We start from the raw sequence: 18,377 nt of genomic DNA on the forward strand, positions 1-18,377 counted from the left end.
TATGTCTATCTAGAGTTCAATCATGCTTCGTAGTTTTGTTTTCAATATGCACGACTTGAAAGATACGTTAGGGAATGAAACAGTTCAAGCCAAACATCACTAACCTCAAGTAGAAGGATGATATTGTCGTTGTAGCTCCTTGCTTATTCACTTTTTCAAGTCTTCGCAATACTTGTAATGTCTGATATCCTAATATTTTCAAGCCAACCTATACGAAGTTGACTCTAGTCTATAATCAAGCAACTCTTTAAATGAGTTTTGATTCACTAAAATATGACAACCAAACTTGACATACCAACGCTTGGTGGGTTCAACCGAGCTATGCTCTAACATTCTCCCCCTTTGTCAATTTTAGTGACAAAACTCTTACATCATATGGATAAACAAATTACAAGAATTTATTATATATATGCTTTATTCCCGAATTCAATAGAAGAATAACCTGTATACATTCAATCCTTTAAATGCCGATGTTTACATTATAATAACAAAGTTAATACTCCCCCTAAAGGTAAGATAGGTAGATTTTCAATCCCCACGTCTTTGTTATCCACTTGGTAATGATATGTTTACTCCCCCTTAGTCTATGTTTTCACTCTTTGGCACCATTTTCCTTTTCCTTACTGATACCAATCAATATAAAATCAAAGCCAGTATTACTTGTTTACTCCATATATTTCTCCCCCTTTTTGTCACAAAATGATAAAGAAACGAAAAAATAAAGGACAAACCGAAAAAAATCTTACAAATCTCACAAGACTTGCAACCTATAGAGTTAAGCACGAGGGTTCCACACACCATTTTTGATAACCAATATCAGAACCGAAACTACAAGTAGTTTTATTTTGATATGTTACCAAGGAAACAGTTGTCCGAAAAAAATTTCCCTAATAGTTTAGCAAACCAATAATCAACTAAGTATCATAGTTCCTTTGCTAAACCGATTGTACAAATACAATCGCTTAATTCGATAAGACCAAAATAAAGATAACTCTATTTTTCTCATCTGGTTCTAATTATCCATATAATTTAGACCTTTAAGTTTTAAACAAGACAAATACTAGGTTAGTTAACTAGCATTTCTTGTTAAGGCATTCGATTATACCTGAATAACCGAAACCTCCACTTTGATAAGTCTAATTAAGATCAGAATTAACTTAGTTTCTCTTATCCCGAATCAAATTGGACTAAACAACTCATCCCGTTAGCTTTTTCTTTCTTTAAGCCATAAATAATTCATACAAACAAAATAGATCAACTTGCATAATTATTCACCTCAACCGGAAGCAATTGAAACAACATAAACATTAAAGCACCGCAATTGCACCGAAATTTTGTAAGCCTAAACAATTGATACCACAAGATAAAGCAAGATAACAATAGTTTTTCTTAACCGGAAACAATTGAATCACACACACATCCATACACAAATAATAGAAACATTAATTGTACCGAAATTTTGTTAAGCAAAAGCAATAAATATATGAAATAAAATCAGGCTTTTCTTAAACAGGAAAACAATTAACTAACAAGATTTTTACCTCAAATTTCGCATCCACTTCTCCAATATGTTTGCATCTTCTTCCAGGGAGAATTGATATTGAAATATCATTATGTTGTCATCCTTATACAAAAACAAAAGAATAACAACAACCAACCTTTAACAGAGAAAGGTTGAAAATCGGTTTTAACAATTGCAAGCAAAAGTTGAAAACCGCCGAAACACATATGCTAAAACAAAACCGATTCAACATATTGTAACTTTTTCACATATTGTTTCTATCAGAACCCCTCATGATCCTTTGATAGAGCCTACCAACATGGGCTAGAACTTAATCCTGCTAAATCAAAAAGTCACCCAAACCATAAGGGTTCACAACACATGAGATTGAATATCAAGGTAATAAAACTGAAATCAAACATCCCATAAACATGTATAGCAATAATATAAAGCATTCAAGCACAGGCTATGTAAATCAAATACTATCACACGAAAAATTATAAATCAAATAATTTTATTCATAATAAAGATAGTTTTATTCATGATAGACTTTATTCAAATAGTCAAAAACTACTGTCTATTTTCATATATCCTTTATAACTCAATCATTGGGAAGAACACTCCATGGGATCAAGTAATTTTTGTCGCTCTTCTTCAATTTCAGATTCTTGGTTCCAAAACTCTGATTCAAGTTTTTGAATACCTTTAAGAGATTCTGGATCTTTTCGAGCAGCAAAGCCCAGCTGTTTCTGAAAATAGTCAAGTTGTTTACCAAGATTTTCAAGATTAACAAGAAGAGACTTGTTGTTGGAATTTGGTGTAATTCTTTTAGCAACTTCATAGTGGGTTTGTGCCCCAATCATTTGACTTATAGTCCTATAAGTCACAGCGTTAATGCTTATCATATCATCAATGTCATCTCTTGCGATCACTTCACAAATTTTGGTAATTATATACGGAAAACCGAGATGTCTCTTGATACCAGAAGATGAGATAGAGTCTGATATCTTGATCATTTGGCTGACAATGATACCACAAAGATCTATTTGAGAATCTTCTTTTAACAGAAAATAGACAAATTCTGCAAACGTCTTGTCCCAAACGGATTTATCTCTTGTACTTGCAAATATGGCTGCTAAAGCAAATTTAACGAAACCCTCAGATGAAAGGGTATATCCTTTGTTGGTAATATATCATTTACCCATTCAACCTTGTTTCCAATGAGACATGTTGAAATGGTATCATGTTCAATTTCAACTCCGGTAATCAAGTGATTACATTCCTCATTGTACTTAATAGCATTGGCAATTGTCTTACGATCAACATAATAGATACATCGACCAACAAGAGTCACAAAGCTAAGATTTTTGTGATAAACATTGTGTATATTGGCATAGAACACTCTTACCATGTCAGGTGAATATTCTTCAAGATCAAAAAGATTTCCCTAGTTTCGATCTTGAACAAATTTCACATAATCCTTATTTTGGACATCTGGATCAAACTTCTTTTCAGTGGTAAAATCCATTCCTTTGAGTGTTTCGTATTTCCTGAAGCAAGAGTTGTCAACGAAACGTGCAAATTCATGCTTGTTATCAATACTGTTAGGAAATATAATCCTATCAATATCATCATTTCTGACTCGATCATCAGTAGATTTGGTTATTGATTTCTTTTTTCTCATACTTGCGAAAATATGAAAAATCCTAGTTACAGTTTTGAGCAAGCTTCCCCAATATGTTTGAACACATAGCAAGAGGTTATCTTTTATAGGAAGACTTGATATCAAAAACCGGAAATAACTAGTTTTAGGAAAAACACTCAAAATCGGAAACCAAGGCTTGTGGGGAAACAATTCCGATTTTGTGTTTAAGTCTTTCTTTTGGAAAACCGGTTTTCTATGGACTAGATCTTTATTTCGGGTTGATTCCGTGTTTTTTGTTCAATAATCTGTTTACTCTTTTATTACCAGAATTTGATAATATCACTTGAAATTTATTCAAGACTTTACTAGAGTATACAGAGATAAATTTGAACAAAATATGATATTTGTTAAAAATACCATCAGAATCATAAACCTTGTAGAAATTAAAAAGATCACTTGCTTCATTAAAACAGTTGTGAGGTTTATGAAGCAATCCATTGTTAATAAAAATGTTAACTAAAAACTCATTCCATGTAGGACTACATATTTTCCAAAATCGCCCCATAGACAGTGAACATTGACAGTCTTTGATCCGAAAATGTATATGTATATACTTTGGTAGGCCATCAAAAATATATTTAAGGTTCCAGATTTTTCAAGAACACAATAGCCAGAGTTCATACAAATCGTAATAGGAATCTTATGCATTTTCACGATACAACCTGTCTCATAGGCCTTTGTATCATTGTTACTCAACATACTGATATATAATCCTATGTCAAGCAAAGGATTATGTAAGTCATTCAAGACATACATAAGCATGATTCCTAACAGAATTAGGAATAAGAGTATTACATACTTCATACGTGTTTTCCACCACGAGTTCTTGGAGTAGTCACATCCTGCCGTTACGTTAACTGAATCATTCATGGGATTCAATTCTTATAGGTTGGATCGCACCAAACACATATTGTTAGATCTTTTCATGTTTGCCTGCTCTGATGCCAATTGAAAAGGCGAGGGTACCCAAATATACCTCAAGCTAAAACATTTCCTACCTATAAGTCCTTTCTCCGAAAGTGATTGTCTATGGACTGAGTCGAGACAATGCAACTAATCGCTTCACACTTCGTGTGATTTCTATGGATACGAGATCGAGACAATACAACAATGAAGTATGTTTACTTGATAAAAGGTTCGTACTTAACCAAACACAATAGGATTACTATCAAGTAAAATAGGAATTAACGTTTGTGTAATTTACTTTAAATTATAATAAAGACAATTATAATTGCGGAAAATAAAAGTAAATGACACAAAAAGATTTTGTTAACGAGGAAACCGCAAATGCAGAAAAACCCCGGGACCTTGTACAGAATTGAATACTCTCAGGATTAAGCCGCTATACAAAATAAACCAACTTCGTATAGTTGAGACCAAGCAACTAAACCTATAGTTCACCTAGTTCTGTCTGTATTCCCACGCCTTCAACTTATAAATAAGTCACGTACTTGGAACACTTCATTTGGTTCGCGTTCTAAACAGTAAAGGAAAAAAAAATCTGTTTGGTAGCAACTCTCTTCAACCAAGTGATGTGAGTTCGACAAAGGATCTTCTGTTTATCTGATATAAACTCCTTCGTCAGGTTCTTAGATCTATCTTATTCTTAACTACCGAAGTAATTATTAAAATTTTGCAATCAATACTTTTAATCACAAAGAATTGTATTGATGTCGATCTACATAACTAATCAATCCAATCTATCACAAGGATAAACCGATTATAGTTGGATCCTCTATACCGAATTGTGCACACCAAAGATTATGAACACTAAATCAGAAATCTTCAATATCTTTTTTGTCTTCAAATCTTCTTAGATATTCAATAAACACCTGCACATAAAAACTTGAATCTCTTGTATCAATCACGCACAAAACGGAGTCTGTTAACAATGGATTATCATAAGACGTCTTTAGATCTGCAAACAATCTAAAGATCCTTGTCGAAACTTCGACCTAGTTTGAGTGAATCTTATATCAGAAGAGAAGATTCTCAAGCATAAACAAACTAGGTGCAATCAAAGTTCAACCACAATTAGTCAATCAAATCAATCGAAAACAAAAGATAAACCGCAATTATCTAGTTTCCCACCAAATGTACTAATAGAGCTTCTCAATCCCAAAAAAGACTTTAAACTGAGCGACCATAAGAGATTTCGTCTAATTAGGTTATTCTCCTCTCCAAATAGGCGGCTTCACCAGTAACAACACAACCGAGGAAGTTTGCTGTCACAAAGGATTAGTTTGTTAGAAATGCAAACTTCAAGTATTTATAGACAAGGAAGTTTGGACACCAAAGAATTTCCAAAACCGAAAATATTCTCAAGATATTCATTAAAGCTCAGATTCGGTTTCCATAATTCCTGGAAATGCTCTGTCCAAAATATCGACCGAAAATCTTTTTGGAAAATCTCTAACTAGTAAATGCACATTACTAATTCTCATTTTCCTAAAATAAAATTAACAACCTTAATTAAAAGATTCTTAACTTATTTATGTTTTGATCGTGAGATTTTATTCTTTTAGCTATGATGGAATAACTTTGAAAAATTAAAGATAAACATTGTTGCACGTGTTCAAAGTATGTCGACATCCTTACTTTATAAGTCCTTTTTTGTACTTACAACCTTGAAACCGATTTGCCACACTTCCAAACAAGTTTAGAATTGGTTCATTTGACTTTCAAGAACTATGTGATTAATCAAGAACACTCAATTACAAATCATGGGTTTAACGGTTCTACCAAAACAAGTTTCGGTTCTACCTCCATGTGAGTACTGTGCATAGTCACACTAGCTTTCCATAATTCGGTTGACTAGGTACTAGGATCGTTTCCCCACATATATATGGTATATAACTTTAATGTGTTGCACATGTCCATAGGATCGGTTCCCCTTTGCCTAAAAACGTGTTGCACATGTCCATATGATCGGTTCCCCTTTCTGCTATAAACTTGCTGCACCTCATACAAGGATCGATTCCCCTTTGTGATGTGTTGCACCTCTTACTAGGATCGGTTCCCCTTTACCCAGAGTTGGTCTTACACAAATCACAAACTCGATCATACTATCTCATGTGATTACTTAAGATCGGTTTCACTAATAAAAGTCATACCAATACATAAGTCAGGTCTTTGTGAATAGTTTTACCAAGAACACAAACAAGTCATGGGAGGTTATACTAATCACACATATTGGTTGTTCAAAACATATGCAATGAATAACAATACCAATAACGCTTGGCGACTTCCTTTTCGATTCACAAAACAAGTTCATGAATGTACTTCCTTAAAACACATGTTAAAACGTTTTTTCCTAGGAAATACTCACCTCATAGCCACACATAATCACAATAGAATTAAAACGATTATGTCGATGTATTATGTACAAAGTTTAATGGTTAAGCAATAAACCTCGTATTGTATTCCTTAATACTATGTCTATCTAGAGTTCAATCATGCTTCGCAGTTTTGTTTTCAATATGCACGACTTGAAAGATACGTTAGGGAATGAAACAGTTCAAGTCAAATATCAATAACCTCAAGTGGAAGGATGTTATTGTCGTTGTAGATCCTTGCTTCTTCACTTCTTCAAGTCTTCACAATACTTGTAATGTTTCATATCCTAATACTTTCAAGCGAACTTATACGAAGTTGACTCTAGTACATAATCAAGCGACTCTTTAAATGAGTTTTGATTCACTAAAATATGACAACCAAACTTGACATACCGACGCTTGGTGGGTTCAACCGAGTTATGCTCTAACAGTAAGTTAATGATTGTAGAAACTTAATATAGTGTGTGTTCAAACTGGACGAGGATCGAGGTTATTCTGCTTTGTAGTTTTCCTCGTTAACAAAATTTCGGATGTCTTGTATTACTTTTTCCCCTCACACTATATTGATTTATATGTGTAATTAAGAGTATAAACATGTTGTACGTTAATCAATGCTTATGACTCGGATATCTCTATTTGAGATTATCCAAGGGTACTCTTGTCCGCTTTAAATTGACGGAAGTTCACATAAGAAATAGTCTACATAATACACCTTTTATTTAGAAGTAAATTTAATTTTTTTATGATATCTATGGATATAGTTTATGTTTCATATAACTTCTGCATGATTTTTCTCTTGTTCTTCTAAGAGGTTATTGAATATGAACATATGTCTAAAACTACATTAGGGTTTGTGATACATTAATGTCCTAAGAGTCTATTAACAAGTAGAAACATGTAGTTGCTAATTACAGAATGTTACCATACATGCATGTAGAGCATAACCTAAGGTAAATTCGAGCGACTCTTAACAAACCAGATTGCTTTAAATAAACTATTTTGTAAATCCCGTTGTTTTCGTTGATTTAACCCGAGTGCGATGTTGCACCAAGTTATTTAGTGAAAAGAATTTATACAAGACTATTGTGCTCTTGGAAAACCAGTTTGCTTTGAATAACTTATTTCGCAATTACCATTACTTTCGTTAGATTTAACCCGAGTGCATTGTTGCGCTAGGTCGTTAAGTGAAAAGAGTTCCTACAGTGATTGTTGTGTTACTTGTTGATATAAGAAAATTTTCGGAGTGTATAATATCCAAGGGATACTTTAGGATTATTGGTAGAAAGAGAGATGACTTGATAGATGTTATTTTCTAATCGATTGTATATTTGGCGATGAATAATGATTCCTTAACCATTATTTTTATTTTATTGTTTAATTTTTAGTTTATAAATATCTGAGCTATAATAGACAATTAAACAATCACAATTTTTGCGGGAAGAATGTAGTTTGTTATCGTATTCGTTACTTTCAAAAGCCTTTTTTTCCTTTTTTTTTGCTAGTTTGATATTCATTAGACTGACACTCATGTATTTGACCAGATACCTTTCTGGAACCGTTTAAATTAAGAAAAATCTCTGTATTTTTAAGTATACACCAGAAATTTTATCCAGATACTCAATATATGTACCAAAATACCACAATAATTGTTATTTATAAAATAAACTTTCAGAGTTTTATAGGGTCCCAAGACAGTTTATTTTGAAATACTTGCTCTCACGATAAATATTTTTATTTAACTTCTTAGTACATTAATATACCCAATCATCAATGGTCTCAACCAGTGTGGTTGATTTCAACCGAGACAACCAAGATCTTGTCAGTTTTTTAGGTCTCGGTTGTGAAGCAAGACGAAATCTCCAATCTCGTCGAGACAAGATTTTGGCGACAAAATCGCCTTTACGGGATTCTCATTTTCTTATTGCCAAATCAAAGGTTTAATAGTTTTATTTGGACGAAAAAAATGGAAAAATCAAGCCCTAAAATCATATTTATTTGATGAGGATAGAAAAATTGATAACAATTATTAAAGAAAGAAAAAGAAAATGATACATCTACACTTACACGTCTTTTAATGGGTGTTAATATATCTAGTTGGGTGAAAAAAGGATAAACGGGAAGAAGAAAAATCTGATAACTATTGTTATACAAGTAACGAAGAAGAAAAACTTGTATAACGTGTTTGGTTGGAGGGGATGGAATCAGTTTCCTGGTAATATAATCACATTCTCATGTTTGAAAAACAGAACGGTTAAGAATAGGGTCCCAAAAATCAAAGGAATACAAAATATGGAGAGATATGGGTTTAAATACCTGGCGTCATTAGGGGCTACCCTAAAAGAATTAGGGGCGACACAAAAAGATAAAAAATGTCATCCAAGCGTAAAATTAAGTCATCCCTTATCGGTGATTTTTCGAAATGGTAACTATACCCTCCATAATCGGTAGATAAAACTACAATTAGTAGTTTAGTTTGATGTATTTTTATTTGTGTTACGAAAATTATAATCGGTAGTTAAAATGGTAGTCTCGTGATGTTCATTATCTACCAATTGTGCTAGTAGTCCCAAATTCGAAATTTTCAAAAATCAATGGAATTTTGAGTTTCTCTATTTTCACAATCGGTAGACTCCTGATGTTTATTATCTACCGATTTTACAATCGGTAGTCTCGTGATGTTCATTATCTACCGATTGCTCTAGTAGTCCCAAATTCGAAATTTTCAAAAACCAATGGAATTTTGAGTTTCTCTATTTTCACAATCGGTAGACTCGTGATGTTTATTATCTACCGATTATACAATCGGTAGTCTCGTGATGTTCATTATCTACCGATTGTGCTAGTAGTCCCAAATTCGAAATTTTCAAAAACCAATGGAATTTTGAATTTCTCTATTTGCACAATCGGTTGTTTCGTGATGTTTATTATCTACCGATTATACAATGGGTAGTCTCGTGATGTTCTTTATCTACCGATTGTGCTAGTAGTTCCAAATTCGAAATTTTCAAAAACCAATGGAATTTTGAATTTCTCTATTACACAATCGGTTGTTTCGTGATGTTATTTATCTATCGATTGTGGTAGTAGCTCAAAATTCAAAATTTTCAAAACCAATAGAATTTTGAATTTCTCAAAGAAGAGAAGAACATAGTCAAAATCGGTAGATAAAAAGAATACTAAACTACCGATTATAAAGGACATATAAGTATTTTCAACCTATTTTGTCTTATTCAGTCGCCCCTAATTCTTTGAGGGTCGCCCCAAATAACGCCAGATTTAAATACCCTCTCTTTAGGGAATAAAATTTGTTTACCATTATCCAGACACGCCAATACAGTTTCTCAGAGATAATGGGTTTTTAACTATGTATATTAGTATACCCAATTCCCATTTCTCTTTGCGTTCTCTTCTAGCCACGTTGGGGCATTAGTTGGTTAACTTACCATCTCTGATTAATAACACACATGCAGTCTCTCTTGTGGCGCATCATAGGAAAATGCTTGCTAAGGCTAAGTCCTATGGTCTTCTAATCTAGTATTTAGATTGGAAGTTAGAATAACCTCATAAGTTTTATGGCAATTATAATCTAGCATATAGATATGTTGAACCATTTCACGTGGTTGTGCTGAGTGGAACAGTATAATCATTTCAACCGTCGGATCAAAAAATAAATTAATCTGTGCTGAACCAAATGTTGAAAAATTGATTTTCTCTATGCTGAATCATTTAACGAAACTATCTCGCTACTAATTCACGTGCGAGATAAATCTAGAGAGGGAAATATTGTTAAAAGATAGACGCTTTTTTTCTAACCTAGCGGCCATCTAGCACATAGGATTTGGCCTCGCAATGCTTGATATATACAAGCTATAGACGTACCAAAATTTGAAATGATCATTCGCAAGAGATATTTCGAAAATTTCCGAAAATCTTTTCAGAATCGTGTCCAGATTTCGGCCAGAAAGAGCTGGGATTGGGAATTTACTACATTGGCCTCAATCGTGGACCTTTGTGCAAAATATATAACGTTTATTCGGATTTTAAATGGAATAAAATGGATTCACTGTACTATTCTTAAACACCACCAAAAGGAAACAAACTCTTTTAACAAAACGACACAAACAAAATAACGCATGCAAATGTTGTCGTCTTTCGAGCATAAAGCTTAAAGAGCAAAGACAAAACCAGTCATGCAGTCAATCGTGATTAACCAGCGGAGCTAAGGAGATATTTAGCAATAAATTGCAATTATACTGATGCAAAAGTTACAATACCTAATAACGTATGGACAGGAGAACAACAGGGACAAAAAGAACGCGCAAGGATAAGTGGATAACCGTTATTTTTGACTCTAAAAGCTCTATTGGTTGTCATGCGCGGGAAACTCAGTTTATTTTAGTTTTTGTCCGATACCCCATTCAAAGTCTAACAAGTTGTTAGTTTGGATCTGACTCGAATATGACTTGTTGCCTGTTTCGGCAGTTTTTAGGTGTTAGATTGTCTGTTTTTTCATAATAATTTTTGAGTCGGCCTGACTAGATAAACAACCCGTAAGTGAAGACTAGTTTAGTCTGGCTCGTTCATAATCATATGCTGATAAAATTCGGTTTTAACTTTAAAGAATATGCTTAGTATGATCCTATCTCAGTTTGAACGTGATAACTGTCGCATGAACTGTTATACATGCTATTTATTTTACAGACCGTCCCGAAAACTACTCTAAAAGACTAAAACCATCACGTAAGGGGGCAAGTGGGATCCGGACGCTGCGAATCAGCAGGGGAACCATCACGTAAGGGGGCTAGTGGGATCCGGACGCTGCGAATCAGCAGTGGGGCCATTTAAGGGTGAGTTGAGGCCATCCCATGTATGTCAGCGGTTTGGGCGCAGTTTAGGTGGCGGTTTGTCTAGAAATTTTGTTTTACAGGTTCCTTCTCTATAAGCAAACTTGGGTCAAAATTTGAGCCTCCCCGCAGCCAGACAAGTGATTTTATCCCGAGCTATGCAAGTTTCTAGAAACAGCTAAATTTTGGTTTGGTTTGGTTTGTCCGGTGTCTGGCAGGTAGATTCCTTTAGTTTTGGCTAATCTGCAGTGGCGGTTCAGTTCTTGCTGCGTGGGTGGTTTTGTCGCCTATCCTTTAGGTCGAATGAGCCATGGCTAACTTTCATGTGCTAAAATGATTTAATTTATCGATCAACAAGAGAAAAAGAGCATTTGGAAAGAAAAAAGAAAAGAGGAAGATTCCCTTGCACTTTTATTCTCTTTTTTTTTTTGAATAAATCAAATGGTATCGAACTTGAAGCTAATATTTAGGGATATCTTCTCTTTTCAAAGCTCTACATACCTACCAAAAATGACTGCATTCCTAGACATAGCACCACCATCCACTACTTTGAAATTGAGTTGTTGAAAACTAACGAATTTTTAACCATTGAAATTAAGATCAGTAAATAATGGTGAGGTTAAGTATTTCTGAATATGCTCATTTGTATAGGAACGTAGAGGTTTATAAGAGGAACATATCCCCAAAATATTAGCTTCAAATCTAATGGTGTTTGGTTTTCAATCACAAAAATAACGTCCAATGTCTGAGACAGTGCGAGGGGAACCTCCCTCAGAAGAAAAAACAACTAAATTTTTAAATACTACACGAAACATGCACAAGCATAAATAAATGTTAAGATAAAAATTATCATAAGTGCCTATAGTGAACCGCCTCATGCGGCCATTGCCCTCACTTCCACACCAACCATGAGGTAAATCACATAAGAGATAATGTAAACAGTAAGATTGTCAGACGAGAAACACGATTCACTAACATGGAGCAGGAGCAGGAGCAGAACCAGATAGCATTAGATACCCAAAGGAAACCTTTAGCATGATGCGACTGGAACAAACATCGTACCAGACCAAAAATGGTTTAGTTGACAAAGATACCATCCACACTCCACTGACCAAGTTCTGTAAAAAAGGGGCAAGTTCAGCTTCTCATTTTATATTTGCCCCAGCATTATATAAATATCCTCCTCCTACCTTTTCTGTTTCACCTCCAACTAGTGGAGGTACATGCACTTGGGGTGATAAACATACTTGAACAGGTATAAAGTTCACCTCACTAAATACGGGTCATGATATCATTCAAAACTTTATAGGTATAACAGTACAAGGCTTTCTATCTTTTGTGCATATGTGATTGGCAGGAAGTTACAGATCCTCTTTATCATTAGTTATTTCAACAATTACATACAGCAATTGTTTGTTATACATAACAAGATGGTTTCTTGAAACAATGTGAGACACCATCCAGTAATTGAGAATGTTTCTCTCATCAACAATACATTCAAAAGTTATCAATTTTACGCTTGAAATTAGAATCTACCACTGTCAGTGCTCTTAACCAATAATCAAGGAAATCCGTTTGAACTGTGACTGAAACGGAACATACCAAGCTTTTTTTGAAACATTTGATTCTACATTTATTATTATTATTATTTCAGAAATTATGCAAAGAAATGAGTCAAACAATCAGATCAAAGGGGGCTAATCTACATCTTACTTCTTTTGCAGCTTCGAGATCAACTATGACTACTGTCTTTGAATACTACAAACATAACTTACAGGGATTCAACGTCACCACAGTCGACCTTGCTGCTTTTGTTCTTGAATGCGCCTGAACCACCATAAGTAAGAGAACCAACTTCAGTACTCATACATCAAGAATTTGGCAACAGAAAATAAATGGTGTGGTTAAGAATGATTTATAGTAATACAAGTAATACTGCCACCTTAAACAATGTCAATTTCTTGCTGGAAGGGGTACTACCTTCATGATGAATATTCTGAAATTAAGAGCTTCCATAACTATTTTACCTCTGAGTTTCCTTGGAACGCTCAGTGAATTCTTTCGCAATATCATGGCCTTTGTAAGATTCTAAGACTGGCCTTATATCAGTTGGTCTATGGCGTGCAACATCTAGACAGAGATTGAACATCATTAGCTTCTCAAGGGGATTGTTATTATAGTGTATAATCAAAAGGTTCCCCAATACTTAAAAGACATTGAACCAACATACTTACAGTCAAGAAATGGAATAAGATCTAACAGTGTCGTATCATCTGCTTCCATCTTCCAAGGTTTGATAGGGACACAATTATCTGGCTGTAAGCTAGATTCTAGGGCATGCCCACTGACATAGAGAATCCTTGATGGATCTCGGTTCAGCTTTGACAAATCCTGACACAAGAAATTACAAATTTTATAGTAATACTCCATCTGAGTCTAATTATAGCTGGTGTAATCACCCAAGTTTTACCCTGTAATGCTTCCCCTCTTGATAGCGAGTTGCTGACCTTGATAGTCTATATCGAATACACCCCTTCTGATCCAGCCTTTCAATAATAGGATCGACATACTAAACAACAGCCACACACAACAATGACTAAAATTAACATTTAAAGGATGGACATTCTGAAGACTGTAATAGTGAACACAGATAGATTAAATCAAATTTACCGTACTCATCTGGTCGCTGTACATGACAATTTCATAAAATGGGGCAAGGTGTTGCAAGAAAGCATCAACTCCTGGTCTTTTAAAGGTTTTCCAACCTCTCTCACGTTTCATGAAACCAGATTGCATTATCAGTTAGATGAAATGACCTTGGGAAGAACATTTACAACGAAGCACTTCTGCTTTTGGAACAGAATCACTTCAAAAATAGACGAATAAACAGAAGCTAATGAGTTTACACTAGAGTGTAAAGAGAAAAGACGACACCAATTGGTCTAGTGATTGAGAAGAAAATTACCGTCCGATCAGAATAGACCAGAGTCTCATTCAAATCCAAAACAAGTGTAAAGATCTGCTTCTCTTGAGGAGGTAAATCTGGAAGAAGCTTCTCAGAAGATGGTTCAGTGAACCCCTGGCGCCATTGTACGAGTAGATAAGAAAAACGAACTAGTTACATTGCTCAATCCAAAATAGGGTTTGGAGAATTGTACAAACCCGAACATGTTCTTCAAATGTTCTTCTTAAATCCAGATATAACTCAACGCTCTTAGCAGGAACTGAAATACCAAATACCACAAACTATTCAAGCAGCAACCAAAAGGAAAAGCAAAATAATCATAATACGAGGACTGAAACAACTTCTCAGTGGTAGTCTAAATGGACCCTATTACGGTATTACCGATTAAAAAACAAAAAAAAAAGGTGTAACTGGACCATGTCAAAGAGAATTAATCTAGAGAAGAAGAAGCTTATATATGCAAGACAATGAACAATTCGTACTAAGACGAGAATTACAGTATAATGGATTAGAAGAAGAAAAAACACCGCTATACATCACCATTTACCTGTTGTAGCAACTGAATAAAACAAACCCCCGAGCTTCTGTAAAGAGAGGAATGAATTCATATTAATGTTAGATGATAAACAAACGGACATTGTCATCAAATGCCAATACCAGAAAACATAAGTAACAATGCCATAATCCCACATATTACATATGTATCAGTAACACTGACCTCTAAAGAAGATGCATCGTCGCCAATGTTACGATTTGCCGATTCACGAAACGCCTTCGTCTTTATGTCTATTTCTTCTGAAGTATATGCTGGTTAAACAAGAAAAGAATTAGTTGTGTATTATGTCCATGTTAGATGAAATCTTCTACTTTAGATTTCAAAATTCTTCAATTAAAATGACATTCAGTTGTAAGATTTGCACTTTGTGAAATCGTAAGTGATAGGTTATCAAATTTAAGGAATTGGAGAAACAAACCGTAAGTAGCATAACCAACAGTTGCAGCAAGTCCAGTAAAAGCTCCAAAAATTCCATATTTAAGAATACCCCATGGCTTTTTCTCTGGAGTACTTACGGAGGAAATTGTGGGTTCCTTGGGAGAATTTGCAGAGGTACTTGAACTAAAGGGTTTACTGTTCTTAGAAAGATAGGATAGAATCCGAGACCGAACGATTCGAGACATTGTTAGTCTACTCTGTCTAGTTTCTCTCAGTGAGAGTGAGAAATGTTAGGGTTTAAGGACAGGGTGTCTAGATGTAAGATCTTGAGGTTTTTCTCTGTTAATGGATAGCGCAGTCCATCGCCGTTGGATGTGATGTTGGAGGACAGCTCTTAGCCGTCAGTGCGTTCCCGCGTGTTCGATGGATATATGCAGTAACTACGGTCACCATTTTCCAACGTAGGAATTACCTATAGATCCTATTATAGTGTTCTTAGTTAGTGGCAGGTCCACCCACTAAAGCCCAGTAAACAGAGGTCCATAATTAAGAGAAAACATAAAAATGGACCTAATTTTTTAAGCCCGGGTCCTTACACGTGCGGGATAATTAATGCGAAATTTTAAAATACCACAAATAACCCTCCCTATTTAACAGGGATTATAAGCACGAGAAGAACATTAACCTTTCATATTCGTTTTCTTCTTCTCTTTCTTCTCATTGCTGCTGCAAATGGATTCTGTACAGATCCAAAAAAAATTCTTCAATTTTTCTCGTTTCTATCAAATCAATGTTTATTTTAGGGTTTCACGATCGAATCGTTGTTGTGTTTGATTACGCTTTTCTATCTCCATGTTTGATTTGATGATTATTTACCAGATCTAGATGAATAATCATATTTTTTTGTTCATTTCATTTTTAGATTTACTTATACCACTTCCATTTTGTTGGTTTTAGATGTGTTTCAGTTTGTTTTTGTATATGAAGCAACAATACGTATATCCCGTACTGACAGAAACTCAATTTATTAAGAAGAAGAAGAAGATGATGATGATGCATCGTTATGATTTACGACGAGAAGATTTGTTTGTGTTTCCGGGTATGTTTTTTAATCATTTTTTTTGATTATTTTGTTCGTTTTTCTTCATTTGATTTTTTTTCCGATTGTATTATGAAGATCAAATCGATTTTCATGATGCTATTATGTTTTTAGGTTTGATACAGTTTGCTTTTGTGTATGAATTGACAGTACGTATACGACGTACTGATACAAAATTCGTATGATTCGGTTATATTCAAATTTTTGCCATTTTTTTTGGTTCGATCTATGAGTACGTATGTGAGTACTGAAATATGTGCTTTGATTCGGTTATATTCAGAGTTTTTCCATTGTTTTTGGGTTCGATCCATGAGTACGTATGTGTAATACTGAAATATGTGCTTTGATTCGGTTATATTCAAAAGTTTTCCACTGTTTTTGGGTTCGATCCATGAGTAAGTATGTGTAATACTGAAATATGTGCTTTGATTCGTTTATATTTCTGAGTTTTGCTATTGTTTTTGGGTTTGATCCATGAGTATGTATGTGTAATACTGAAGTATGTGCTTTGATTCAGTTATATGCATGGATTCATCACTTCTTCTTGACATGCAATTGATTTTTTAGTTCATGAATATGCAGTACATATATGACGTATTGTTACAAACTTCTCTCTTACATCAAATAATTTTGACAGAAGCCATTCTGGTTTTTCCTTTTCATGGTATTCCAGTGCATGTATAATGAACTGGAATATTAAATAAGAAAAAAACTATTCTTGTCTCATATTAGTTATTTAGATATGAAATTGCTGTATTAGCTTGGATTCAAGATTATGTCCACATAGCCAATCCTTAAGTTAAGGATTTAGTTGCAACAAAGCTAATCATTTCTTATTTCAGGTTCAAAGTGATCATTTTGATGAGTTTTTCGCCCCTGAGTTGGACAAACATGGTTATCAAGCTCTCTACAAGAAGAAGACAACAGAGGTTTGCTTGCGGACATTTTTGATTTAATGGTCATAAACTCCAAATATTTAGTTTGTGATAATGAATCTGTTCACTGTAGGTTTACACCGGGACTTATGCTATCGATGGTTGTGCAACATTTTTCCGAAGGGACAGATTTTCCCATGTGAAGAAATACGAGGTTTGGAGATGACAGACTTTCTTTTGAATTATTGTTACTCTGTTGGTTCACATGTTAAACAGTTTACTTTTGTATGTAGGTCGAATTCAACAAGGCTGCTCAGTCACTGACAGATGTTGTGGTCCCAATCACTCAGAAGAAAGCTGCTTTATCTCGACTTCTTAAGGTGATTTTTCTTCTTTGGGGGTCTCTTATGCAGTTAGTTGGTGCTTAGATTCTTTCCCAGAATCTTACTCCCTGTATTATTCTATTTGTCCATTCAATTTTGTATAGGATAATGTTGCGCTAATAGCGGTTCTGGAAGCAAAATTTAGCAACCACGGAGCCGATACTCCTGGAAAGCGGCAGCTTCTTTGTGTGGTAAGAAAATTGAAATGTTGTTTGTTACATTTTCATTTGTGCAAAGCATCCTAATATGTTACTCTAGTTTTCTATGTATCACTCGATCCTTGATAATCACTTTCAGGGTTTGCTGTAGATATTCAGTAGCTTCTTATGGACATTAATTTTGTTGGTTAGTTTTTTAGTGGTTATGTCACCCTGTTCAATCATGCAAAACTGTACCTCTTTTGTATTAAAGAAATACTAGAGATTAATGGTATGATCCTACAATATATGTGATGTAAAACGTTTTCTAATTTATTTATCATTGATTCTAACAAACATGTACTTTTCCTGTAAGCAGTTCAACAGATACATACTCGAATTCGTAAGCAGCAGATATATACTCGAATTTGTAAGCAGTTTAGCGGATACGTGTTCTATTTGTAAGCAGCGCGACAGATATGTACTCATATTTGTAAGTAGTGTAGCAGATATGTACTCGAATTTATAAGCAGTGTAGCAGATATGTACTCGAATTTATAATCAGTGTAACAGATATGTACTCAATATAATGAATGTGT

At 34.4% G+C, this 18,377-nt stretch overlaps 2 protein-coding genes across 2 annotated transcripts; one reads left to right on the plus strand and one right to left on the minus strand.

Moving 5' to 3' along the window:
* Positions 1-12,205: 12,205 nt before the first annotated feature.
* On the minus strand, positions 12,206-15,661 carry LOC113288153 (mitochondrial import inner membrane translocase subunit TIM50-like). Its single transcript, XM_026537114.1, has 11 exons — positions 15,325-15,661; positions 15,069-15,157; positions 14,898-14,934; positions 14,548-14,609; positions 14,358-14,464; positions 14,056-14,167; positions 13,856-13,954; positions 13,620-13,776; positions 13,413-13,515; positions 13,161-13,212; positions 12,206-12,503 (listed from the first exon to the last, which is right to left on the minus strand). The coding sequence occupies exons 1-10, from the start codon at positions 15,527-15,529 to the stop codon at positions 13,173-13,175; spliced, it is 1,011 nt and encodes a 336-aa protein (XP_026392899.1). The 5' UTR covers positions 15,530-15,661; the 3' UTR covers positions 12,206-12,503; positions 13,161-13,172.
* A 633-nt stretch (positions 15,662-16,294) lies between these two features.
* On the plus strand, positions 16,295-17,950 carry LOC113290983 (carbon catabolite repressor protein 4 homolog 1-like). The gene is made up of 6 exons (XM_026540564.1): positions 16,295-16,383; positions 17,226-17,312; positions 17,392-17,472; positions 17,552-17,638; positions 17,746-17,832; positions 17,939-17,950. Exons 1-6 carry the CDS (start codon positions 16,348-16,350, stop codon positions 17,948-17,950), a joined length of 390 nt encoding a protein of 129 aa, XP_026396349.1. The 5' UTR covers positions 16,295-16,347.
* The last annotated feature ends 427 nt before the right edge of the window (positions 17,951-18,377 follow it).

This window comes from Papaver somniferum, chromosome 6 (genome assembly GCF_003573695.1).
Source record: "Papaver somniferum cultivar HN1 chromosome 6, ASM357369v1, whole genome shotgun sequence".
NCBI lineage: Eukaryota > Viridiplantae > Streptophyta > Magnoliopsida > Ranunculales > Papaveraceae > Papaver > Papaver somniferum.

What these genes read in the sequence shown, in the direction of transcription:
- LOC113288153 (XM_026537114.1), bottom strand. Translation starts at nt 15,529, where the DNA reads ATGTCTCGAATCGTTCGGTCTCGGATTCTATCCTATCTTTCTAAGAAC. An exon ending in ACGATGCATCTTCTTTAGAG is followed by an intron (nt 14,935 to 15,068) that starts GTCAGTGTTACT and finishes CTCTCTTTACAG; the next exon opens with AAGCTCGGGGGTTTGTTTTA. An exon ending in AAGAGGGGAAGCATTACAGG is followed by an intron (nt 13,777 to 13,855) that starts GTAAAACTTGGG and finishes TTCTTGTGTCAG; the next exon opens with GATTTGTCAAAGCTGAACCG.
- LOC113290983 (XM_026540564.1), top strand. Translation starts at nt 16,348, where the DNA reads ATGATTTACGACGAGAAGATTTGTTTGTGTTTCCGG. An exon ending in AGATTTGTTTGTGTTTCCGG is followed by an intron (nt 16,384 to 17,225) that starts GTATGTTTTTTA and finishes TTCTTATTTCAG; the next exon opens with GTTCAAAGTGATCATTTTGA. An exon ending in ACAAGAAGAAGACAACAGAG is followed by an intron (nt 17,313 to 17,391) that starts GTTTGCTTGCGG and finishes TGTTCACTGTAG; the next exon opens with GTTTACACCGGGACTTATGC.